We start from the raw sequence: 23,381 nt of genomic DNA, 5'->3' as shown, positions 1-23,381 counted from the left end.
GGACAAAAAACAGAGTTATATTAAAATTTTTTTTTGAGTTATACATTCCTTTTTGAAAAACTAGTCTCCTGGAGACATAACTGGGTGTGGGGCTGCTACTGACATCTAGAGGGTAGAGGCCTGGGGGTTACGCGGGAGGATGCCTAGGACAGCCCCCACCACAGAGAATTCTCCAGTTCAAAATGTCTGTGGTGTTGCAACAGAGAACTCTTGTTCTAACGAGGTCCTTTCTGGGGTTTCCTGAGGGACGCAACCTGGTGTGGGGTGAGTTGGAAGATGCAGTGGGAGGGCCTTGGGCAGTGAGGGCAGCAGCAGGAGGGGTGTGTGGGGCGTCCAAGTTGTCAAGAGCAAGAAGCTTTAAGAGGAGGTTGGAAGCTGTGAAAGGATTCAAGGCGGGCAGTGTTGTGGTAGATAAAAGCCCTAGGAAGCTCGCTTTGGTGGCAGGATGGTGAATGGATCGGAGAAGACAGAGACCTTCAGGGAGCTTTAGCCTGAGAGCCAAGCCCCGTGGAAGAGAAGAAGAGAGAAGAAATCTCCAGGATGAGTTGCAGGGCAAATAAAGTGGGGAAATGACAAATCCTTGGGCGCACCTTTTATAGGTAAGGGGGTCTGAGGCTCTTTTGAGGATAAATATTTGGTTAAAGGTCTCCCCACTAGTAGTTGGCTGGATCAGTTTTTATACACTTTTCAGTCTGTATTAGTTTCCTTGGGCTGCATAGCAAAACTGGGTGGCTTAAAATAGAAACTTCTTGTCTCTTTGGGTTGGAAATCTGAAATTAAGGGGTTGACAGTGCCATGCTCCCTCTGAAACCTCCAAGGAAATTTTTCCTTGCTGCTTACTCACTTCAGCTGGTGGCTTGCAATCCTTGGCCTCCCGCGGCTTGTTGCTACATCATTCCTATCGCTGTCCCCCTCGTCACAGGTGTTCTGTGTCTCTGTGCACTGTGAATCGCACCTGTTTGCTCTCTAGATCTGTGTTCTAATCTCCCTCGTCACAGGTGTTCTGTGTCTCTGTGCACTGAATCGCACCTGTCTGCTCTCTAGATCTGTGTGCTAATCTCCCTCTTCACAGGTGTTCTGTGTCTCTGTGCACTATGAATTGCACCTGTCTGCTCTCTAGATCTGTGTTCTGAGCTCCCTCTTCACAGGTGTTCTGTGTCTCTGTGCACTGTGAATCACACCTATCTGTCTGCTCTCTAGATCTGTGTTCTGAGCTCCCTCGTCACAGGTGTTCTGTGTCTCTGTGCACTGTGAATCGCACCTATCTGTCTGCTCTCTAGATCTGTGTTCTGAGCACCCTCGTCACAGGTGTTCTGTGTCTCTCTGCACTGTGAATTGCACCTCTCTGCTCTCTAGATCTGTGTTCTAATCTCCCTTGTCACAGGTGTTCTGTGTCTCTGTGCACTGTGTATCGCACCTGTCTGTCTGCTCTCTTCATCTTTGTTCTAATTTCCTTTTTATAAGGCGTTAACCTTCAGATTCCAGCTCACCCAAATCCTGTATGACTTGATCTTAACTTGATTACATCTGCAGAGAACCCATTTCCAAACAGAGATGCATTCACAGGTAACAGGGGTTAAGGGACTGGGAGGTTAGGCAATCGAATGTCTCATTTAAGGTGACAGTACAGCCCACAACACTATCTCATTTCAAAGCTCATAGGTATCTTTATTCTTTTTCAAAACCTCTGTCTCATAATGAAGCACTTGAATTAGAGGCTTCAAAATTCTTTTCAGATCTAAAATGGTATGAGATGGCTAAAAAGCTTTTCATTGCTACTCATAGGAAGTCTTGAAGCAGTTGGTCTTAATTGGAGTGAGAGTCAAAGATGAAGAACTGTTGAGGTGGGTGCTCCAAAGTGGGAGGGAGGATGGGGCCACAGCACCCAAGGAGAGGAACTCTTATGCATGGCTTAATTGTAGGTTCTGCATTTTTAATGAAAGCAGCTTTTACTGCTTTCCCTGGTTGAAATTTGTGGAAATATGTGGCAAATGTGGTTATGCATGGGAAAGTGAAGAGAAAGTTGCTTCGATCAAATCTTTAACCAATATATCCATTTGAATACAGTATTTATTAACATTCTGCCTAGATGTTGAGTTCTCAGATGAAAAGATAAGGAAGAGACACGAAGACTTTGTAGTCTATTCAAGTTCTTTTTTCTTTTCTTTTCTTTTTTTTCTGAGAGTTTTTGGTTGCAGTTTGGCCGGGGCTGGGTTCGAACCTGCCACCCTCAGTATATGGGGCTGGCGCCCTATCCACTGAGCCACAGGTGCCACCCAGGACTTTGTAGTCTAGAACTAGGTACCCCCCCCTTTTTTTTTTTTTGAAATTTTTCCCTTAATTTTTTATTTTTAAAAATTTAATTGACACATAATTATTTATATTTGTGGGGTACAATGTGATGTTTCAATGCATGTATACATTGTGTAATGATCAAATCAAGGTAATTAGTATACACATCAGCTCAAATGTTTATCATTTCCTTATAGTGAAAATATTCCAAATCCTTTTTTCTAGCTATTTTGAAATATTCAATACATTAAGTATAGTTGCCCTACTGTGCAATAGGACACTAGCTTTTATTTCTTCTAATTTTAACTTTTTACCCATTTAGAACTAGGTACCCCTTTAAGATGGGACTCTTTTCTCTTTGTCATTCTGGGTGGTCCTACTATTCCTTCCTGGATCATACTCCCTCACACACATTTCCACTACGGCCAAAAGTGTAAGAACTTCATCTGCCTTAAATTATTCACTAGCTCTCTCAAGTCGGAAGTGTTGTATTTTGTCAACTCTGAGACAGCACAGATTGTAAGAAGTATTGGTATTTTGTTAAGGAGAAAAAATGCTGTAAGTTGAACTAGAAAAGCAAACCAAAAAACCAACAGTGCTTTATTGTCATGTAAAATTTAAAATTTTACATTTATTGATTTTTTTTTGAGACAGTCTTACTTTGTTGCCCTTGTAGAATGCCGTGGTGTCATAGCTCACAGCAACCTCAAACTCTTGGGTTGAAGTGATTCTCCTGCCTCAGCCTCCTGAGTAGCTGAGACTACAGGTGCCTGCCACATGTCTGGCTATTTTTTTTAGAGATGGGTCTCACTCTTACTCAGGCTAGTCTCCAATCCTGAGCTCAAGTGATCCACCCGCCTTGGCCTCCCACAGTGCTAGGATTACAGGTGTGAGCCATTACACCTGGCCTGTTCATTGAGTTTTTAAAGATTTATTCAGACATGTACACTGATCATAACACTCCTGTGCATGTTTTTTAAAATAAAAAGTTAATGCTAGGCTCGGCGCCCATAGGTCAGTGAGTAGGGTGCCGGCCACGTACACTGAGGCTAGCAGGTTTGAGGCTGGCCTGGGCCTGCTAAACGACGATGACAGCTGCAACAAAAAAATAGCCAGGTCTTGTGGCAAGTGCCTGTAGTCCCAGCTACTTGGGAGGCTGAGGCAAGAGAATCACTTTAGCCCAAGAGTTAGAGGTTGCTGTGAGCTGTGACCGAGAGCGACATAGCGAGATGTGATACAGTCTCTCTTAAAAGAGATGTCTATAACTGGATCTGGGATTTTCTAAGCCATTGACACCCATTGTGCAAATTTTGGTGCATATTTGCAAGTGACAAACAACTGTGTTGTGACGCCTTGGCTGACCAGCCGTGCAGTGCATCTCGTAGATGTGGATGTAAAAATGTCTCTGTAGGACGATGGGCTCATATGTCTTCTCCTTCCTCACTGACAAAATGCTGGAACTCTCGTGTGGGCATCTAGCAGTTGCCCTGTCACTGGGCTCCAGGTTCTTCCGAGCCCAGGCCACCCTCTACCCTGCTGCTGGAAGGACTGTTCAAAAGAGGAATCTAAATTTGTCACTCTTTTGTATAATGTTCATCAGGGGCAGGGTGGGAGATATCATGGGTGGAATGAAGATAGGCCAACAATCTCTTTACACAACTAGGCTAAGAAGAATTAAGGCCATTGCTAAAACCCTAGCAGGATGGAACGGATTATAACTAGTTTTTATACCATTACCTGTGACTCCCAGCTAGGGATCTTCACAAGTTTTCATCTCCCCAGGAAAGTAAACAGTCCCTGTGAAGAACGAAAACACTAATGCCTTGTCTTGCTCTGCTCTGCAGAAAAAGTGTACCTGAAGAAGAAGTCCAGAGTCAAAAAGATTTGAGTTTTAATCTAGCCTCGGTGGTTCTAGGCAAATTATGTACCCTCAGAGGACCTCAGTTTCCTGGTTGGAAATAAGCACTGCTCTTCTCAGGGGTTGGTTGTAAGGTGTTTTTGTTTTTATGAGATAACACGTGTGTCTCCCTTTACAGTAGGTGCTATATTAGATGTTAACAAATAGTAATCATATTTTCTCTCCTTCTTTTGTCTTTTAAAAACAACTTTTCATCAGATTCTGAAAAGAAACATTAAAATTAATGAACGAATAGAAATTTTTGGATTATTTATGGTTTTAAGTATTCTATACTTTAAAATCGTCCTATTTTCATGTTGTGAATGAGAAATATCTTTTCTTTCCAAAGATATTTCATATTAAATACCATACTGTTACTGAACATATAGGAAACAGGAGTAATAGCTAGAAAAAATATAAGAGGTAAGATTTAGATTCCCTGGTTTGGAGAAACTGTAGAGTTGGAAATGATAAAGACGGCTTTTGATCTAATCTGCCAGATTAATAATTGTTTTTACAGCATCTTATTTTTATTTTTGATTTTAGACACCTTCCAAGTCTGACTGTCTGCCCCTTACTTTGTTTTCAGATCAATGATTTGAAGCATTTGCTTTGAAATCAGACTGGGTTCAAAAATCATAACACTACCACATATTCAGGTGTGTTTATGTTGGACAAGCTGCTTCGCTCCTGCAAGCTCCATGGCCTCATACGTAAATGGTGGTAGTGAATCTACCTCATAGAATGATGACTGTAAATGACTTAATATTTAACATATTGGCACTCTACCCAGAGCAACAGCTTGAGACTCTGTCTCAAAAAAATATATCTATAGGGTGGCGCCTGTGGCTCAAGGAGTAGAGCGCCGGTCCCATATGGTGGAGGTGGCAGGTTCAAACCTAGCCCCAGCCAAAAACCACACAAAAAAAAAAAAAAAAATATATATATATCTATACATATATGTGTATATATATGTTTAATGGACCTCTTAGCTCAGATTTGGCTATAAATAGAATGTACGGTGGCAGCTGTGGCTAATAGTTTTCTGAAGGCATGACTGTCATGTTTTGCTTGTGATTTTGGCATCTTTCTATTCTTCTTTTGTGTCCTTTATTTTCTGAACCCCCCCCAGTTGATTATTTTAAAATACCTTTAAAATTTGATGTTGATAAGTTGCTGCCACCTACAGGCTAACATTGAAAAGGCAGAACACATAATTACCAACTTTTTTTTTTTTCCAGATTTTGGAATATTTTAATTTTTTTATATTTTTTTTTGAAATCGATTTTGTGGCATTTTATTCATATTGAGATAAAGCAATGCCTATTTCTTAAAATTTCTGAATTGAATGTCTACATTAAAATCTATATATTATGCAAAAAACAAAATGAATTCTATATTGTATAGACATGTATTAGCAGTTTCAGCGTTCTAGTCTATGACCTCATGGCTTCAACTAACTTTTTTTTTTTGTGTACATTAATGCGATCATGGGGCACCATGCACTGGTTTTATATACAATTTGAAATATTTTCATCAAACTGGTTAACATAGCCTTCCTGGAATTTTCTTAGTTATTGTGTTAAGACATTTATATTCTACATTTACTAAGTTTCACATGTACCCTTGTAAGATGCACCAAAAGTGTGATCCCACCAATTACCCTCCCTCCACCCATCCTTTCCCCTCCTGTCTCCTCCCTTTCCCCATGTTTTTTGCAGCCCTATTCATAATTGCTAAGTCATGGAAAAAGCCCAAATGCCCATCGATCCACGAATGGATTAATAAACTGTGGTATATGTACACCATGGAATACTATGCAGCCTTAAAGAAAGATGGAGACTTTACCTCTTTCATGTTTACATGGATGGAGCTGGAACATATTCTTAGTAAAGTGTCTCAAGAATGGAAGAAAAAGTACCCAATGTACTCACCCCTACTATGAAACTAATTTAGGACCTTCACATGAAAGCTATAACCAGTTACGACCTAGGGGGAAGGGGGAAAGGGTGGGGAGGGAGTGGGGAGGTGGGTAGAGGGAAGGGGATTGATAGGATTAAACCTGTGGTGCATCTTACAAGGGTATATGTGAAACTTAGTAAATGTGGAATGTAAATGTCTTAGCAAAATAACTAAGAAAATGCCAGGAAGGCTATGTTAACTAGTGTGATGAAAATGTGTCAAACGGTCTATGAACCAAGTGTATGGTGCCCCATGATCATATTAATGTACACAGTTATGATTTAATTAAAAAAAAAAAAAAGAGAGCTGTAATTACCAACTTTCTTAAGATGCTTGAACGTGAAATCTCCAGGTCTTCTTGGCAGTCCTGAAGCCAACTGTCAGTAACTCCTCAGTCCCCTTCTCTGAGAGATTTATTTTCCTTGGGAGCCTAACTGAACACTTGAATAGTTTAAGAATCCTCTTAGACTCTTTTGGAATTGGGCAGTATGCATCATGTGCTATTAGCAATCAGATACTGTATTTTCCCCTTGTTTAAGTAGATTTACAAAATAGTGTGAAAGAGTCTTTTCTGTTAAATGCAAGGTTTAGTACCAGAGTTTTATGTTTTGGGGTCCTGTTCTAGTTGGAGATTTTGGGAGTTCTGAGCAAAACATTAAAATAAAGAATGTTTATTGGTAACTCTGAGCGGGTTCTCACTACACTGCCTTTCATGATTGTTACTTGGTATACGTGTCTCCCATCCTCAGTCTCATGTCAGCTAATGTGACATACAGGATAAATTCGCAAGCACACACGGATCCCCAGATATGGTTTCTCCTAGTGCACAGCACAGCACCTTCTTCACAGTTTGACCTGGCAGAAGTCGGAGTAAGACGGGGCCAGTGCCAGATAGCAGGAGATGAATCCAGGCAGGCTGTGTGCCAACCTGAGGGGCTAAACTTAGCTGTGAAAACAGGAACCATTAAAGGAATTTAAGCTGAAGGGAGACACTCTGGTTACTATTATAGAAATTTGCTTGGGCAGTCCCTTTGAAGATATTTTAGAGGAGACCTACAGAAGCAATTATTCATTGAGCTTTTCTTTTCTTTTTCTTTCTTTCTTTTATTTATTTATTTGAGACAGAGTCTCACTCAAGCTGTTGCCCTGGGTAGAGGGCCGTGGCTTCACAGCTCACAGCAACCTCCAACTCTTGGGCTTAAGCAATTCTCTTGCCTCTGTCTCCTAAGTAGCTGGGACTACAGGCGCCTGCCACAACACCCGGCTCTTTTTGTTGTTGTTGTAGTTGTCATTGTTGTTTGGCAGGCCTGGGCTGGATTCGAACCCGCCAGCTCCAGTGTATGTGGCTGGAGCCCTAGCCGTTGAGCTACAGGTGCCGAGCCTCATCAAGCTTTTCTGCCTATTGTTTGTATCTATCAAGTATTGTGTGTGTGCATTCCAGAGCTTAGTCATATTATGTACCAGTCTAGTTTGTAGATTTTGAGTTGTTTTATTTGTATTACTTTCATGCCTTTAACAATTCTGTAAAACACCTGGCAGGTAGGTACTGTCTTGGTATTGGCGTGCTGATGATTATTGATACTGAAGTTATTAATTATGAAGCAGGTAGTATATAATAGACCAGCAGTTCTCAACCTGTGGGTCGCAACCCCTTTGTAATAATGAAAATACACCGTGGCATTAGGAAGGTTGAGAACCACTGCAAAAGACCCTGACTGAGTGCCTTTGTAACTTGTACACAATGTATGAATGCGTATACATTATCTCATTGATCCATACAGATTGTCTTCTGTTGACCATGACCCTGGGTGGCTGCTTGTTCAATGGTGTGGTTATTCTCTTTGGTTTTTCTTCTTTGCACTTGCTGCCTGGAGCCTGGCTTTGGGCTGGGTGCCACATTGCTGCTTTGACTAAACTGGATTTTCTCAGAATGGTCTTGGGAAGTGGGGGTGGGGAGGGGCATAGTTGCAATGGCTGAATTGTACTCCCTGGCAGGAAGAGGGGAATGGCCACAGGGGAGGAAACCTTTCTCTGGACCCCTATGCAAAAAATCTGTTGCTAGAGGAGCGTGTGAAATCCCACACTTGTGACATGAAAATGGTGGATGGGTCTAGTTAGGGTAAGGCAAGTAAGGTGAGTGCTTCCTTGTAGGGAGTCAGACTTCACACAACCCATGAGTGTTTCTAATGTTCCCTGGTGATGAGGGAATGAGGACAATAGAAATAGAGTTTATAGATGGGCCGGGGTGGGTGGGTGTCAACACCCTTTATGTGAGAGACAGTGATGACCCTGAACTTAGGATGTACTGTTATTACTTCCCTTGATCAGTAAATGGGTGTTTGTAGCAACAACAATATATGTCATCTATGTGGTTTTTCATGTCCTAACTTTTTATTACCCTTTTGATTAGCTTTTAGTTACTTTTATTATTTTTACTTTTTAAGGTATTTATTAATCACTAACAGGATTATAGGAAACAAAGGAAAAGGAATATGGACTTTGGAGCTAGATGTTACCTAGTTAATTTTCTGTTCTTGTGGGGCAGATTAGTTAAATCCTACTCATATCAGGAGCCAGGGAGAAGAAAGCTGATCTTATCTCCACCTATAAGAACTAGGTTTTTTTTTTTGTTGTTGTTGTTGTTGTTCAATGAGTCAACTGTATGTGTTGTTTTAGTTAATCTTAAAATGGTTTCCCAAGCCCTTTTACACCCTAGTCAGGCCCTTACAGACCTTTTTCCTCGGGTCCTTTCTGGCCTCAGCCAGGCCCTATGGACCCTTTTCTTGAAGCCCTCCCTATCTTTAGCCAGACTTTTGTAGGCCTTTTTCTTGAAGTCCTTTGATGCTTTTGTCAAGCTGTTTTGTGAAGTCTTTGGAATATAGTATGTTCTTTGTGGAGGCTCATGTCCTTTCCCATTATCCTGTATACCTTACCCTGATTACATATTTTTTGTATAATTATTTTACTATATCAATTTAATTCTAGTCTCATAATCTTAACTTTCTCTCACTTTGTTGCCCTCGGTAGAGTGGTGTGGTGTCACACAGCTCACAGCAACCTCCAACTCCTGGGCTTAGGTGATTCCCTTGCTTCAGCCTCCCGAGTAGCTGGGACTATAGGTGCTCGCCACAACACCTGACTATTTTTTTGTTGCAGTTTGGCGGGGGCCGGGTTTGAACCCACCACCCTTGGTATATTAGGCTGGTGCCCTACCCACTGAGCCACAAGCACCGCCCAATCTTACCTTTCTTAATGTTTTACATGCAGTTGCTGCAAATGTTCTTAATGTTTCATACACAGTTGCCTCAAATGTTATTAATGTTTCATACACAGTTGCCTCAAATGTTCTTAATGTTTCACATGCAGTTGCCTCACATGTAAAGTTTAAGGGGTGCCATAAAGCTCAGTCGTCAAATGATAAGTTAATACAATATTTTTGAAAAGTCAAAATGGATGCAAAAAAATCCATGACATTAAAAATATCATAATTTTAAATAAAGACAGAACTAGCAACGGTGCTGTATGTGCAGTGTCATTTTGGAGCCCAAGGCAAAGGGAAATATCAGTAAACTGATCCTGTTTGTTTAAAATGTTGATATTATTCATCATGGATTTTTTTTTTTAAATTTAAACTTTTTAAAAATACTGCATTAAAATATTTATATTGAGTGTTTTAGTGGCCCTTTCAACTTTGCACCCAAGGTTTGGGTGCTTTGCTAGCTTCATCTTAGCCTTGTAGGTGGGAGTTGGGCAGGAAGCGAGGGGAGAGTTGAGGGACAGCTGCCTCCCTGGCCAGTCTCCAGAAACGCGTTGTCCTTCCCGATGAGCTCTGTTCCAAGGGACCAGACTATGACATTGGTCTTAATGTGGATGGTGTCTATGTGGCTGTTGGTCAGTCATGTCACTGAATATGTACATTACGATTCTTTAAAGGTATCTGGATGAGGTATATGTTTTTATTAATAGAAGCTACAAGAAGGTGTTTCCTACCTCAACTAACTAATGGAAAGAAATGGAATAAAGATTTCTTCAGGGTGTCTGGTGCTATCAGGGGTTGCTCCTCCTTGTTGGATTTGATCACCACAGGACGCTGAAGATGTGTACAATCCCAGCCCCAGGTTAATGTGAAGGGGCTAAAATCTTTCACCCAATTTGTACTGATTTACTCAGGCATCATTTTAAAGCCTTGGCAAGACCCTATTCTGGGCCTCTAACTCTTCTGCTCTGTAGTAACTGTAGTGTGACTGACACTGAACAGAAGCTGAAAGAATGCTAAGAGTCTAATTTGGTGGTTTCTGATGGTTAGCCCGGACTTTTCTTTTTGTCCCTTACTGGGAGAGCCAGGTCATTTGAAGGTTGTGAAAGGTGGTGTGTGGATCTGAGCTTAATTGGCTTTATTCTAGCAGGGATGTTGGTGAAGCCTAGAGGAGAATTTTACTTAGCTTTCACACCTGACAGACTTTTTTAAAATCCCCAACAAGGTCTGCTGAGGACAGATCCAGTCCCCGAGGAAGGAGAAGATGTTGCTGCCACGATCAGTACTACAGACACCCTATCAGAAGAGGAGCGAGAAGAGCTGAGACGAGAACTGGCAAAGGTAAAGAATCATTTCTTTAGGAACTTTAAATGTACTGTCATTTGTATTTCTAAAGCACGTGGTGATGTCCTGTAGTCATCTCCCAGGGAGAAAAAGCACTGTGTGTTTACTTGTCCTAGGATAGAAGAGGGTAATAGAAGTGTTTTGTTTTGTTTTCTTTTTTAAAAAGACACGGAGTGTCGCTTTCTCACCCAGGCTGGAGTAGAGTGTTTCAATCATAGCTTACTGCGTCTTGAACTCCTGGATTCAGGTGATCTCCCACCTCAGTCTCCTGAGTCCCTCGGACTACAGGTGCACACCACCACTCCTGGGCAGCATTATTATTATTTTTTAGGAGATTGGTTCTTGCTGTATTGTCTGTACTAGTGTCAAACTCCTAGCCACAAGTGCCCCTCCTGCCTCAGATAAGTTTGTTTTCATATGAGAAAATGTATATATGGGTAAAGGGGATCTGAAAAGTATGATGTAAAGTAGGAAATGGAGGAGAGGAGTGCTGGTGAATATCTTCTAAGGAACTTCACTGATGTCTGATACACTTGACTCTTTGGCTGTGTTGTGAAGACAGGCACTTTTAAACTTCCTTTCTCTTTCCCTTCCAACTCACTCATTCTCTCTCTCCCTCCCTTCCTTCTTTTCTTCCAAGAAATTCACATAACAGAAAATTAACCATTTTAAAATTCAGTGGCATTTAACACATTGTACTCATTAAGCCCCAATCTCCCCTCCCTTCGCTCCTAGTACAGTTAATCTGCTTTCCAATTCTGGATTTAAGTAATTTTTGGATTTTTGTATAAATGGAATCATACAGTATGTTACCGGTTATACAGTTGTGTATCCGGGTTCTTAATGTTTTCAAAGTTTACGCATGTTGTAGTATGTCTTAGTACTTTATTCCTTCTCAGGGCTGAATAATGTTCCGTTTTATGTGTCTACTATATTTTATTCATTCATAGACATTTGGTTGGTTTCTATCTACCTTTTGATATTGTGGGTAGTGAGTTAGGTACATTTATATGCAAATGTTGTTGGAATATATAGTTTTAGTTCTTTTGCGTATATATCTAAAAGTGGCATCACTTCATCATATGTTGATTCCTTTGCCCTATGGTATGGTTTAACTCCTTTTGAGAATTGCCAAACTGTGTTTTATAGCAGTGATGCCATTTTACGTTTCTATCACCAGTTTCTCGCCATCCTCGTCAATTTGTTATTTTCTGTCTTTTTTTATGATAACCATCCTAGTGCCTGTGAAGTGGTATCTTACTGTTGTTTTGATTTGTATTTCCCTAATGACTAATGATATCGAACATCTTTTTATGTGCTTATTGGTCATTTCTGTATCTTCTTTGGAGAGGCTGCAGAGCTCAGGGGTTAGAGCATTGGTCTTGTATCTTCTTTGGAGAAAAGTCTATTCCAGTCACTTACCCATTTCAAAAATTGGATTATTTATTAAGATGTAAGATGTAAGTATATATTCTGAATAATAGACCTTTATCATATATCCTGAATACCAATTTTGAAAAAATTTCCAGATATATGATTTGCAAACATTTTTTCTTATTTACTAGCTTATCTTCATTTTTGTAACAGTGTTCTTAGATGTACAAAGTTTTTACATTTTTATGAAATTTGTTTTTTTCTTTAATTGCTTGTGCTTTTGAAAATCCCAGGTCATGAAGATTTACCCCTGTGTTTGCTTCTAAGACTTTTACAGTGTTTGCTCTTATATGTAAATACAGTGCCCTTGATTCATTTTAATTTTTCTATGTAGTTTGTGGTAGGGGTCTAACTTCATTGTTTCACATGTGAATATTTAGTTTTCCCAGCACCATTTACTGACAAGAATATTCTTTCCCTAGTGAATGTTCTTGGCATTCTTGTAAAACAGTCAACCATGGATTATAAATGTATGTGTTTATTTCTGGACTCTCAATTCCATTACATGTGTCTGTTCTTATGAATGTACCACACTGTTTTGATTTGATTACTTTAGCTTTGTAGTAAGTTCTGAAATTTAGAAGTCTTTTACTTTTTTCTTTATTTTCGAAATTATCATTAAGGTTCCTTTTCAATTCCATATGCATTTCAGAATCTGCTGTTTCAACTTGCAAAAAAGATCATTGAGATTTTGATAGGGCTTCATTAACTCTGTAGATCAATTTGGTCAATGTTACCATTTTAACGATATTAAGTCTTTCAATCTAGGAGAATAGAATGTTTTTCCATTTATTTATGTGTTATTTGATTTCTTTTAGCTGAGATTTATAGTTTCCTGTGTAAAAATCTTATACCACTTAGTTACATTTATTCCTAAGTATTTTATTTTTTGATCCAATTGTAAATGTAATTGTTTTTTAAAATTTTCAGATTGTTTATTGCAATTGTAGAAATACAGTTGAATCTTGCATCTTGATCTTGTATTCTGTACCTTTACTAAATTTGTTTATAAGCTTGAGTAGTTTTTTGTGGATGCTTTAGGATTTTCTTTACATAAAACCATGCCATATGTGACTAAAGATAGTTTTACTCTTCCTTTTTAATCTGGATGCCTCTTACCTATTTTTTCTTGCCTAATTGCTCTGGTTGAATCAGCAGTACAGTGTGGACCAGCAGTGGTGAAAATGAGCATCCCTATCTTTTTTCCTGATCAGAGGGGGAAACTTTCAAATATAATGTTTTATCCATAATACAGCACATTTCAGTATCTTTTTTTATTATTTGGGATTTATTGAGGGTACAAAGACTTAGGTTACGCTGGTTGTGTTTGTTAGCTACGTCCCTCTTGTAATTGTGTCATTTCAGTACCTTTTTATGGCCAAATAATATTTTATTTTATGGACATACTACATTTTGTTTATCCGTTCACCAGTTGATTGACATTTAGGCTGTGTCCATTTGGGGGCTGTTATAAATAATGCTCTGATCATTTGTATACAGGTTTTTGTGTGAACATATCTTTTCATTTCTTTGGGGTTATATACCTAGGAGTGGAATTACTGGGTCATGGATCAGCTCTATATTTAACTTTTTGAGGAGCTGTCAACTTCTTTGCTGCTAAACTGTATCATTTTTCCAATAGCAGTTTCTAAGGGTTCTGTTTCTTCACATCTTTGCCAGCACTCCTGTCTTTTTTATTGTAACCATCCTAATGGGTGTAAAGTGGTAACTTATTCTGGTTTTGATTTATATTTCTCTAATTACTAATAAATGGGGTTGAGCATCTTTTCATGTACTTATCGGTCATTTATATATCTTCTTGAGAGAAATGTCTATTTAAGTACTTTTCCATTTTTAAATTGGGTTTTTGTATTATTGAGTTGTAAGTTTCTTTATATATTCTGGATACTAGACCCTTACCCTGATACGTAATTTGTACACAATTTCCTCATTCTTTCAGTTGTCTTTAACTTTCATGATAGTGTCCTGTGAAGTGCTATAGTTCTACATTTTGAAGTCCACTTTCTCTCTTGTCGCTTGTGTTTTTATATGTCACATCTGAGAAACCGTTGCCTAATCCAAAGTTTGAACATTTACCTCAGCGATTTCTTGTAAGATTTACATAATAGCGCTTACATTTACATTTCTCTTCCATTTTAAGTTAATTTTTCTATGTCCTATGAGTAAGGGACCCAACTTCATTCTTTTGCATGAGGAAATCCAGTTGTCTAAGCACTACTTATTGGAAAAACAATTTCTTTCCTTACTGAATTGTCTTGGTACCTTTATTAAAAAACAATTGGCCATAAATGAATTCTACTCCTTTGATCTATATGGGTATTCTCACCACACAGTCTCTATAACTGTAGCTTTGTAGTAACATTTCCGATCATTTTTTATATCAGAGATTTTTGTTTTTCCTTCAGAACTTGAGCTTTATTTATAGTTGCTTTTTCCTTTGAATATTCTTCACAGAAATGACGAGAATGTGAGAATTATGTCACATATAAATCCCTGGTAATATTTTGAGACGTCCAGTTGCTATGGTTAATCACCTTAGATCTACAGGGGATTTTGGTAGCTAATAATCGCTTTTGTGTATGCCATCTAATATGCTTGTACTCTGTGATTTTTTTTTTTTAATCACCTCAAACATTTATCATTTCCTTGTGTTTTGAATATTCAAAACCCTCTCTTCTATCTTTTCGAGAACTGTCAATAAATGATCATAAACCATGTTCACCTTTTAGAGCTGCAGAACACCAGAGCTCATTCTTCCTATCTAGCTTTCTTAAATTATTTAGGTAGATTAAAAGGGTACAAGTGATTTTTTTTTTCTTTTTTGTTACATGGGTGAATCACATAGTGGAGAAGTCTAGGTTTTTAGTATACTGATAACCTGAACAGTGTACCTTGTACCCAGCAGGCAATTTTTCATTCTGCCTCTCTCCCACTTTGAATATCCAGTGTCCATTAAGTCACTCCGTATGACCACGCATGCCCATTGCTTAGCTTCTACTTAGAAGTGAGAACATGTGGTGTTTGTTTTTTTGTTCCTGGGTTTCTTTACTTAGGATTATTGCCTCCATTTCCATCCAAGTTACTGCAAATTATTTCATTCTTTTTGATGACTAATAGTCCATGGTGTATATATACATTTTTTAAATCTACTCATCCATTGGTGGGTACCTAACATTGGTTTCATATCTTCATATCTTTGCAATTCTGAATTGTGCTGTGGTAAGCATATGGGTGTAGGTGTCTTTTTTAAAATAAAATGGCTTCTTCCTCTGGGTAGATACCTTGTAGTGGGAATGCTGGATTTAATGATAGATTTACTTTTAGTTAGGAATCTCCATGCTGTTTTACCTGCAGGTTGTACTACTTTGCACCCCCCACCCCACCCCACCCCGGTGCCCAGCAGTATATAAACATTCCCCTTTCACTGCATCCGCACCAACATCTATTGTTTTTTGACTTTTTAGTAGTTGCCATTCTGACAGGGTTAAGATAGTATCTCATTATGGTTTTAATTTCTTTTTTCCTAATGATTAATGATATTGAGCCTTTATTCATATATGTGTTGGCCATTTTTATACCTTAATGGGGTTATGTGTTGTTGTCGTCGTTTTTTTCTTGCTCACTAGAGTTTCTTATAGATTCTGAATATTAGGCCTTTGTTAGATGTATAGCTTGTGAACACTTTGTCTCATTCTGTAGGTTGTCTGTTTACTCCATTGTTTGTCTTTTGCTGTGCAGAAGCTTTGCAGTTTATGTCTCACTTATTTAGGTTTCTTTTGTTGTTTTGGGGGGTCTTAGCCATAATTCTTTACCTAGGCAAATATTGAGGATAGTTTTTGCTAGGTTTCTTCTAATATTTGTATGGTTTCAGGCCTTACAATTTAAATCTTTTATTGATCTTGAGTTAATTTTTAGATATGGTGAGGCATAAGGATGCAGTTTCATTCTTCTGCATGAGGCTATCTAGTTTTTTTAGCCCCATTACTGAGATGGTGTCCTTTCCCCTGTGTATGCTTTTGTCTGCTTTGTCAAGATGATTTGTTTGTAGGTATTTGACTTCTGTTTCTAGGCCCTCTATTCTGTTCCACTGGTCTCTGTGTGTATTTTTATTCTAGTGACTATTCTGCTTATTAACTCCTTCTAATAAAATTTGAAGTTGGCTAATGTAGTACCCCCATATTCTTTTTGTTTAGGATTGCTTTGAATTTTTTTGCTTTTGTTTCTGTATGAATTTTAGAGGTTTTTTTTTGATTCTGTGAAAAATGATATTGGTATCTTGATAGCAATTGTATTGAATCTATAAATTATTTTGAGCAGTATGGACATTTGTTTGTTTGCTTGTTTTTTAGCAGTATGGACATTTTAATAATACTGATTCTTTCAATCCCTGAACATGAGATTCTTTTCTATTTGTGTCATCTACAGTTTCTTTCATAAGTGTTTGGTAGTTTTTCTTGAATGGATTTTTTTCACCTCCGTTAAATATATCCTAAGGTATTTTTTTTTTTTTTTTTGTGGCTACTACAAATGGGATTGAGTTTTTATTTGATTCTAAGCTTGTTTGTTATAGAAATAATTCTAATTTTGTATGCTAATTTTTGTAAACTAACACTACTAAATTAATTTATCAATTCTGGGAGTCTTTTTTTAATCCTGTATTTTTTAAAATACTAAGGGGATATACATGTTTTTGGTTACATGGATCACTTTTATAAGCTTGAGCCAGGGGTATAAATGGGCTCATCACTTGTACCTGTTAGGTAGCGTTTCATGTATCCCTTTCTTCCCCCGCCCCTGCTTGATTTCCACTGAGTTTTACTTCCCTCTGTGCACATATGTGCTCAATGGTTGGTTCCAATATAAAAACAAGTACATGAAGTCTTTGTTTTCCCATTCTGTATATACTTCTATTGGGATAATGGTCTCCAGTTTCATCCAAATTATTGCAAAAGGCATTAATTTATCCATTTTGATGGCTGAGTAGTACTCCATTGTATGAATATACCACATTTTGTTAACCTCCTCATGAATTGATGCGCACTTGGGTTGATTCCACATCTTTTTAGTTGTGACTTGTGCTGCAGTAAACATTTGATGCAAGTGTCTTTTTGATAAAATGACTTATTTTTCTTCGTATATATACCCAGTAGTGGGATTGCTGTATCAAATGGTAGACCTACTTTGAGGAATCTCCATGCTGTTTTATATAGAGGTTGTACTCATTTGCAGTCCTGCCAAAAGTATAGAAGTATTTCCTTTCTCTCTGCATCGAGGCTAGCATCTTTTATTTTTTTGACTTTTTAATAAAAGCCATTCTAACAGGGTAAGGTGATATGTCATTGTGGTTTTAATTTGTATTCCCCTGATAATTAGTAACGTTGAACATTTTTTGATGTGTTTGTTTGGCCATTTGTATGCCTTCTTTTGAAAAGTTCTGTTCATGTCTTTTGCCTATTTCTTTTTTTTTTTTTTCTTTGAGACAGAGTCTTACTTTGTTGCCCTCGGTAGAGGGCTGTGGCGTCACAGCTCATAGCAACCTCTAGTTCTTGGACTTACGTGCTTCTCTTGCCTCAGCCTCCTGAGTACAGGCACCCGCCACAACGCCTGGTTATTTCTTTGTTGCACTTTGGCCGGAGCCAGGTTTGAATCTGCCACCCTTGGTATATGGGGCTGGCACCCTACTCTTTGAGTCACAGGCGCCACCCCAACTTTTGCCTACTTTTTAAAGGTCTCCCCCACATTTGAGTTCTTTGTAGATTCTGGATGTTCTTTATCAGATGTATAGTTTGTGAATATTTTCTCTCATTCTATAGGTCATCTGTTTGTTGTATTGATTATTTTCCTAGCTGTGCAGAAACTGTTTGACTTAATCAAGTCTTATTTATTCATTTTCATTATGGCTGTAATTGCCATTGTGGTCTAGGCATAAATTCTTTGCCTAGGCCACTATCTAGAAGAGTTTTCCTACATTTTCTTACAGAATTTTTATGGCCTCATGCCTTACATTTGAGTCTTTTATCCTTCTTGAATTAATTTTTGTGAGTTGTGAGAAAGATGTATCCTGTTTTATTCTGCATGTGGCTTTCTCGTTTTCCCAGCCCCATTTATTGAATAGGTTTTCCCCCTTTATGTGGTCAGCTGCTTTGTCAAATATCAGTTGCCTGAAAGTGGAGGGTTTTATTTCTGAGTTCTCTGTGCTGTATTTTTGTGCTAATGCCATGCTGTTTTGGTGACAATAGCCTTATAGTGTAGTTTGAAGTCTGGTAATGTGATACCTTCAGATTCATTAATTTTTCTTAAGATTGCTTTAGAAATTTGAGCTCTTGTCTGGTTCCAAAAAGAGCATAGGATTATGTTTTCTAGATCTGTGAGATATACTATTGGCACTTTCAGGGGGATTGCATTGAATATGTAAATCACTTTGGGTAGTCCGGACATTTTAACAGTGTTTATTCTGCCAATCAACGAGCATGGTTATGTTTTTCCATTTGTGTCATCTAATTTTTTTACCTCAGCGTTTCATAGTTCTCTTTTACCTCCATGGGTAAGTATATTCCTAGGTATTTAATTTTCCTTATAGCTGTTGTGATTGGTACTTTGTGATTTGACTTTCAGCTTGACTGTTATTGGTGTATAGAAATGCTATTGATATGTGCACATTGATTTCGCAACCTGAGAATTTGCTAAATTTATTAATTCCAGGATTCTGTAAGTATAGTCTTGGGGGTTTTCTAGATATAAGATCATATCATCAGCAAAAAGTGATAGTTGACTTCTCTTTTCCAGATTTGAATACCCCTTATTTATTTCTCTTGCCTGATTGCTCTGGCTAGGATTTCCAGTGCTATGTTGAATAGAAGTAGTGCCAGTGGACACCTTTGTTTTATCTCAGTTTTTAGGAGAATGCTTTCAACTTTTCTCCTGTTAAGTATGATGTTGGCTGTGGGTTTTTCATAAATGGCTGTTATTATTTTGAGGTATATTTCTTTGATGTCTAGTTTATTGACAGTTTTCATCATGAAGTAATGTTGGATTTTGTCATACTTTTTTGCATCTATTTAGATGGTTATATGATTATAATTCTATTTATGTGATGCATCATATTTATTGACTTGGGTATGTTACACTATCCCTATTCTTGGAATGAAGCCCACTTTAGCATGGTGAATTATCTTTTTGATGTGCTGTTGAAGTCAGTTTGCTGGTATTTTATTGAGGGCTTTGGCATTTGTGTTCATAAGGGATATAGGTCTGTGGTTTTCTTTATTTTATCCTTTCCTGGCTTTGGTATAAAAATGATACTGACTTCACAGAATGAATTGGGAAGGATTCCCTTCTTGATGTCATGGAATCATTTCAGTAGGGTGGGTACAAGTTCTTTGTAGGTCTGGTAAAATTTTGACTGTGAATCAGTCTGGTCACAGATTTTGTTGTTGAGAAATTTCAATCTCTCTATTCATTATTGGTCCATTTAGGATTGCTGTTTCTTCCTGATTCTAACTTGGGAAGGTTGTGTGTTTCTAATTTATATGTTTCCTCTTAATTTTCAAGTTTGTGTGCATTGAAGTGTTCATAATAGTATTGGATGATCGTTTGTATTTCTGTGGTATTGGTATTGGTTGTAATGTCGTCTTTTCACTTAGGATTGAAGGCAGTTGAATCCTCTTCTTGGTTATTCAAACTAGTGCTCTATCAATATGGATGTCTTTTCAGAGAACAACTTTTCATTTCAGTGATCCTTTATATTATTTTTTGGTTTCAGTTTCATTTAGTTCTGCTCTGATCTTTGCTATTTCTTGTCTTCTGCTAGCTCTGGGCTTGGTTCTTGTTTTTCTAATTCCTTATGATGAGACATTAGGTTGTTAATTTGTTTTTTTGTTTTTTATTTATTTATTTATTTATTTTGTGATTTTTTTTTTTTTTTTTTTTGGCCAGGGCTGGGTTTGAACCCGCCACCTCCGGCATATGGAACCGGTGCCCTACTCCCTGAGCCACAGGCGCCGCCTTAGGTTAATTTGTGATCTTTCTGTCTTCTTGATATAAGCTTGTAGTGCTATAAATTTCCCTCTTAGCACTGCTTTTTGCTGTATCCCAGAGACTTTTTTTGATAGTTTGTGTCACCATCGTTATTCAATTAAAATTTTTTTAAATTTCCTTCTTGATAACATCGTTGACTCAAAGATTGCTCAGCAGCAGACTGCTTAATTTCCACAAATTTTTACTGTTTTGAGAGTTACTCTTGGAACCAATTTCTAGTTCTATTCCACTATAGTCTGAGAAGATACATGGTATGATTTCAGTTTTTTTTTTTTTTTTCTTCTCCTTTTTTTTTTTTTTTTATTGTTGGGGATTCATTGAGGGTACAATAAGCCAGTTACACTGATTGCAATTGTTAGGTAAAGTCCCTCTTGCAATCATGTCTTGCCCCCATAAAGTGTGACATACACTAAGGCCCCACCCCCCTCCCTCCATCCCTCTTTCTGCTTCCCCCCCCCATAACCTTAATTGTCATTAATTGTCCTCATATCAAGATTGAGTACATAGGATTCATGCTTCTCCATTCTTGTGATGCTTTACTAAGAATAATGTCTTCCACTTCCATCCAGGTTAATACGAAGGATGTAAAGTCTCCATTTTTTTTGATGGCTGAATAGTATTCCATGGTATACATATACCACTGATTTCAGTTTTTAAAGTTTGATGAGACTTGTTTTGTGACCTTTTGTGTTTTAAGATATGCTCTATCTTGGAGAATATACCATGTGCTGATGAGAAGAATGTTATATTCTGCAGGTTGGGTGGAATGTTCTGTAAACGTCTGTTAGGTCCATTTGTTTCAGTGTCTCATTGGAGTGTTGCTTTGATGATTTTCTGCCTTGATAGTCTATCCTCTTCTGCCAGTGGAGTATGGTAGTCTCCCACTGTTTTTATGTTACTCTTCATTTCCTTAAGTCTAGAAGTATTTGTTTTATGAATATAAGACTGCATGTATATTTAGGATTATTGTATCTTCTGTTGCATTGATGCCTTGATCATCATATAATGACCATCTTTGTCTTTTTCCAGTGTTGTTGACATAAAGTCTCTTTTCTCTGATATAAAAATAGCTATTCGTACTTGTTTTTCATTTCCATTCATGTGGAGTTTTTTCATCCCTTTTTGAGTCTATGAGAATGTGTGTTAAATGGATTTCTTGGACACAGCAGATTTTTTAAAATACATTTTGCCAATCAATATCTTTTAAATGGGACATTTAGAATGTTGACATTTAATGTTAATAATAAGTGAAATACTGTGCCAGTTACCATGTTTATTGTTACCAATTGCTTTGCATTCTCTCTTATTGTTACTGTTTTGAGAGGTTTTACTTTGGAGTACTACACGGGGCAGTATCAGCCATTTTTTCTTTTTTCTTTAGAGACAGAGTCTCACTTTGTTTCCCTTGGTAGAGTGCTGTGGTGTCACAGGTCACAGCAACCTTCAGCTCTTGGGCTTAGGTGATTCTCTTACCTCAGCCTCGTGAGTAGCTGGGACTACAGGTGTCCGCCACAATGCCCGGCTATGTTTTTTGTTGCAGTTTGGCTGAGGCCAGGTTCAAACCCAACACACTCGGTATATGGGGCCAGGGCCCTACTCACTGAGCCACAGGTGCTGCCCTAGCCATTTTTTTCTTTAAGTTTCAGAGCACATTTGAGTATTTCTCTAGGGCAGATCTAGTGGTGACAAATTTCCTTAATGCTTACTTGTCTAGGAAATATTTTGTTTCTCCATTTATGAAGCTTAGTTTTGCAGGATACATAATTTTTGGCTAACATTTATTATGTGTAAGAAAACCAAAGATAGGACCTCAGTCCCTTCTGTCTTTTAAGGTTTCTGTTAAGAAGTCTGTTACTCTGATGTGTTTTCCTTTTTTACTTGATATTTTTGCCTCATGGCTGATAGGAGTTTCTCCTTCACATTAATTTAGGCCAGTCTGATGGCTACAAGCCTGAGTATATCCTTTTTATAATGAATCTCTTGTTGACCTTCTTATATCTAGATATCTACATATTAACAAGACCAGGGAAGTTTTCCTCAATTATTCCCTCGTATAGGTTTTCTAGTCCTTTAGCTTTTTGTTTTTCTCCCTTGGAGATACCCATGATTTTTATATTTTTTCTTCTTTACACAATTCAATATTTCTTGGAGACTTTGTCCATTTCTCTTGGTTCTTTATTCCTTATTTTTGACTAGGTTAATTCGAAAGAGTAGTCTTTAAGCTCTGAATTTTTTTTTTTCTATTTGGTCCTAGTGCTCTAGTCTATTAAAGTTTCTACTGTGTGTTGTATTTTCCTGAATGAAATTTTCTTTTCCAGAAGTTCTGTTTGAACTTGTATATGTGGGGGTTGGGGGTGGTGGTGGTATTCTTTCACTTGGATTTTTTTGTAATTCTGGAGCTCTTGCACTGATCCTTCTCACCTGGAGCAGCTGTCTCGTTTTTTAATTTTCTTTTGCTTTTCCCCTCTCTTCTCTTTAAGGATGTACCTGTAGTGTATGTTGGATAGGACCTTTGGTTTTGCTTGTGGGTAACTTTGGGGGTCTAGGTTCTGGATGGATACTTTGGCTACAGAGAGCCTTAGTGTTTTTGTTTTCTCAATTGCCAATTGTAGGCTGTAGTGGTGGTGTACTGTGTATGTGGGCAGATTCCCTGGCTCTTTTTGAGCAGGGAAATGGAGGTCTTTGAAATCTTTTTCTTTCCCCAGCCCTATGGACTTTGTAACAGTATGAAGTATTAATATATAGGGATGTACAGTTTAATCTCAGCAGGTGGTGCCCTTGGGTAGGAGTCAGGCACCCAGTTATTAAATCAGTTAAGTGCTGTAAGGGGCTGTACAAGTTGTCCTCCCTGCCAGTAGGTGGCGCTGAGAGAAGAGGGTCAGCCATCGTGGCATTTTGTGGGCCTGCGTCTGTCTGGCTGTATTCCATCAGGAGAAGCACTCAGATGTCCCAGGTGGTGGGCAGGGCCCTGGAGATCCCAGGGACACCTTATTTTCCACTTGGGCAGAGGTGGCTGGAGGAGTGAGGCTGAGCCGGGCAAGGCTGGGCTAGGCAAGCCTGTGTTCAGGCTCCACAAAGACAGGCACAAGAGCTGTCTCAGTAAGGGTCAGTGATTGGCTTTCTGCTGCTGGGGAAAGC

At 38.3% G+C, this 23,381-nt stretch overlaps 1 protein-coding gene across 8 annotated transcripts in view; it reads left to right on the top strand.

Annotated features, from left to right (window-relative positions):
- The window catches only part of TPD52 (tumor protein D52), a 168,005-nt gene that overhangs the window by 117,149 nt on the left and 27,475 nt on the right, over positions 1 to 23,381 (top strand). For all 8 annotated transcript variants that reach the window (XM_053558589.1, XM_053558588.1, XM_053558586.1 and 5 more), the window contains exon 2: positions 10,633 to 10,748. In XM_053558589.1, coding sequence (XP_053414564.1) covers positions 10,633 to 10,748 — 116 coding nt within the window. The remainder of the gene's footprint in view (positions 1 to 10,632; positions 10,749 to 23,381) is intronic.

The sequence above is a fragment of the Nycticebus coucang genome, chromosome 13 (genome assembly GCF_027406575.1).
Source record: "Nycticebus coucang isolate mNycCou1 chromosome 13, mNycCou1.pri, whole genome shotgun sequence".
NCBI classification, from domain to species: Eukaryota; Metazoa; Chordata; class Mammalia; order Primates; family Lorisidae; genus Nycticebus; species Nycticebus coucang.
This window is presented reverse-complemented; position numbering and strand designations above follow the sequence as displayed.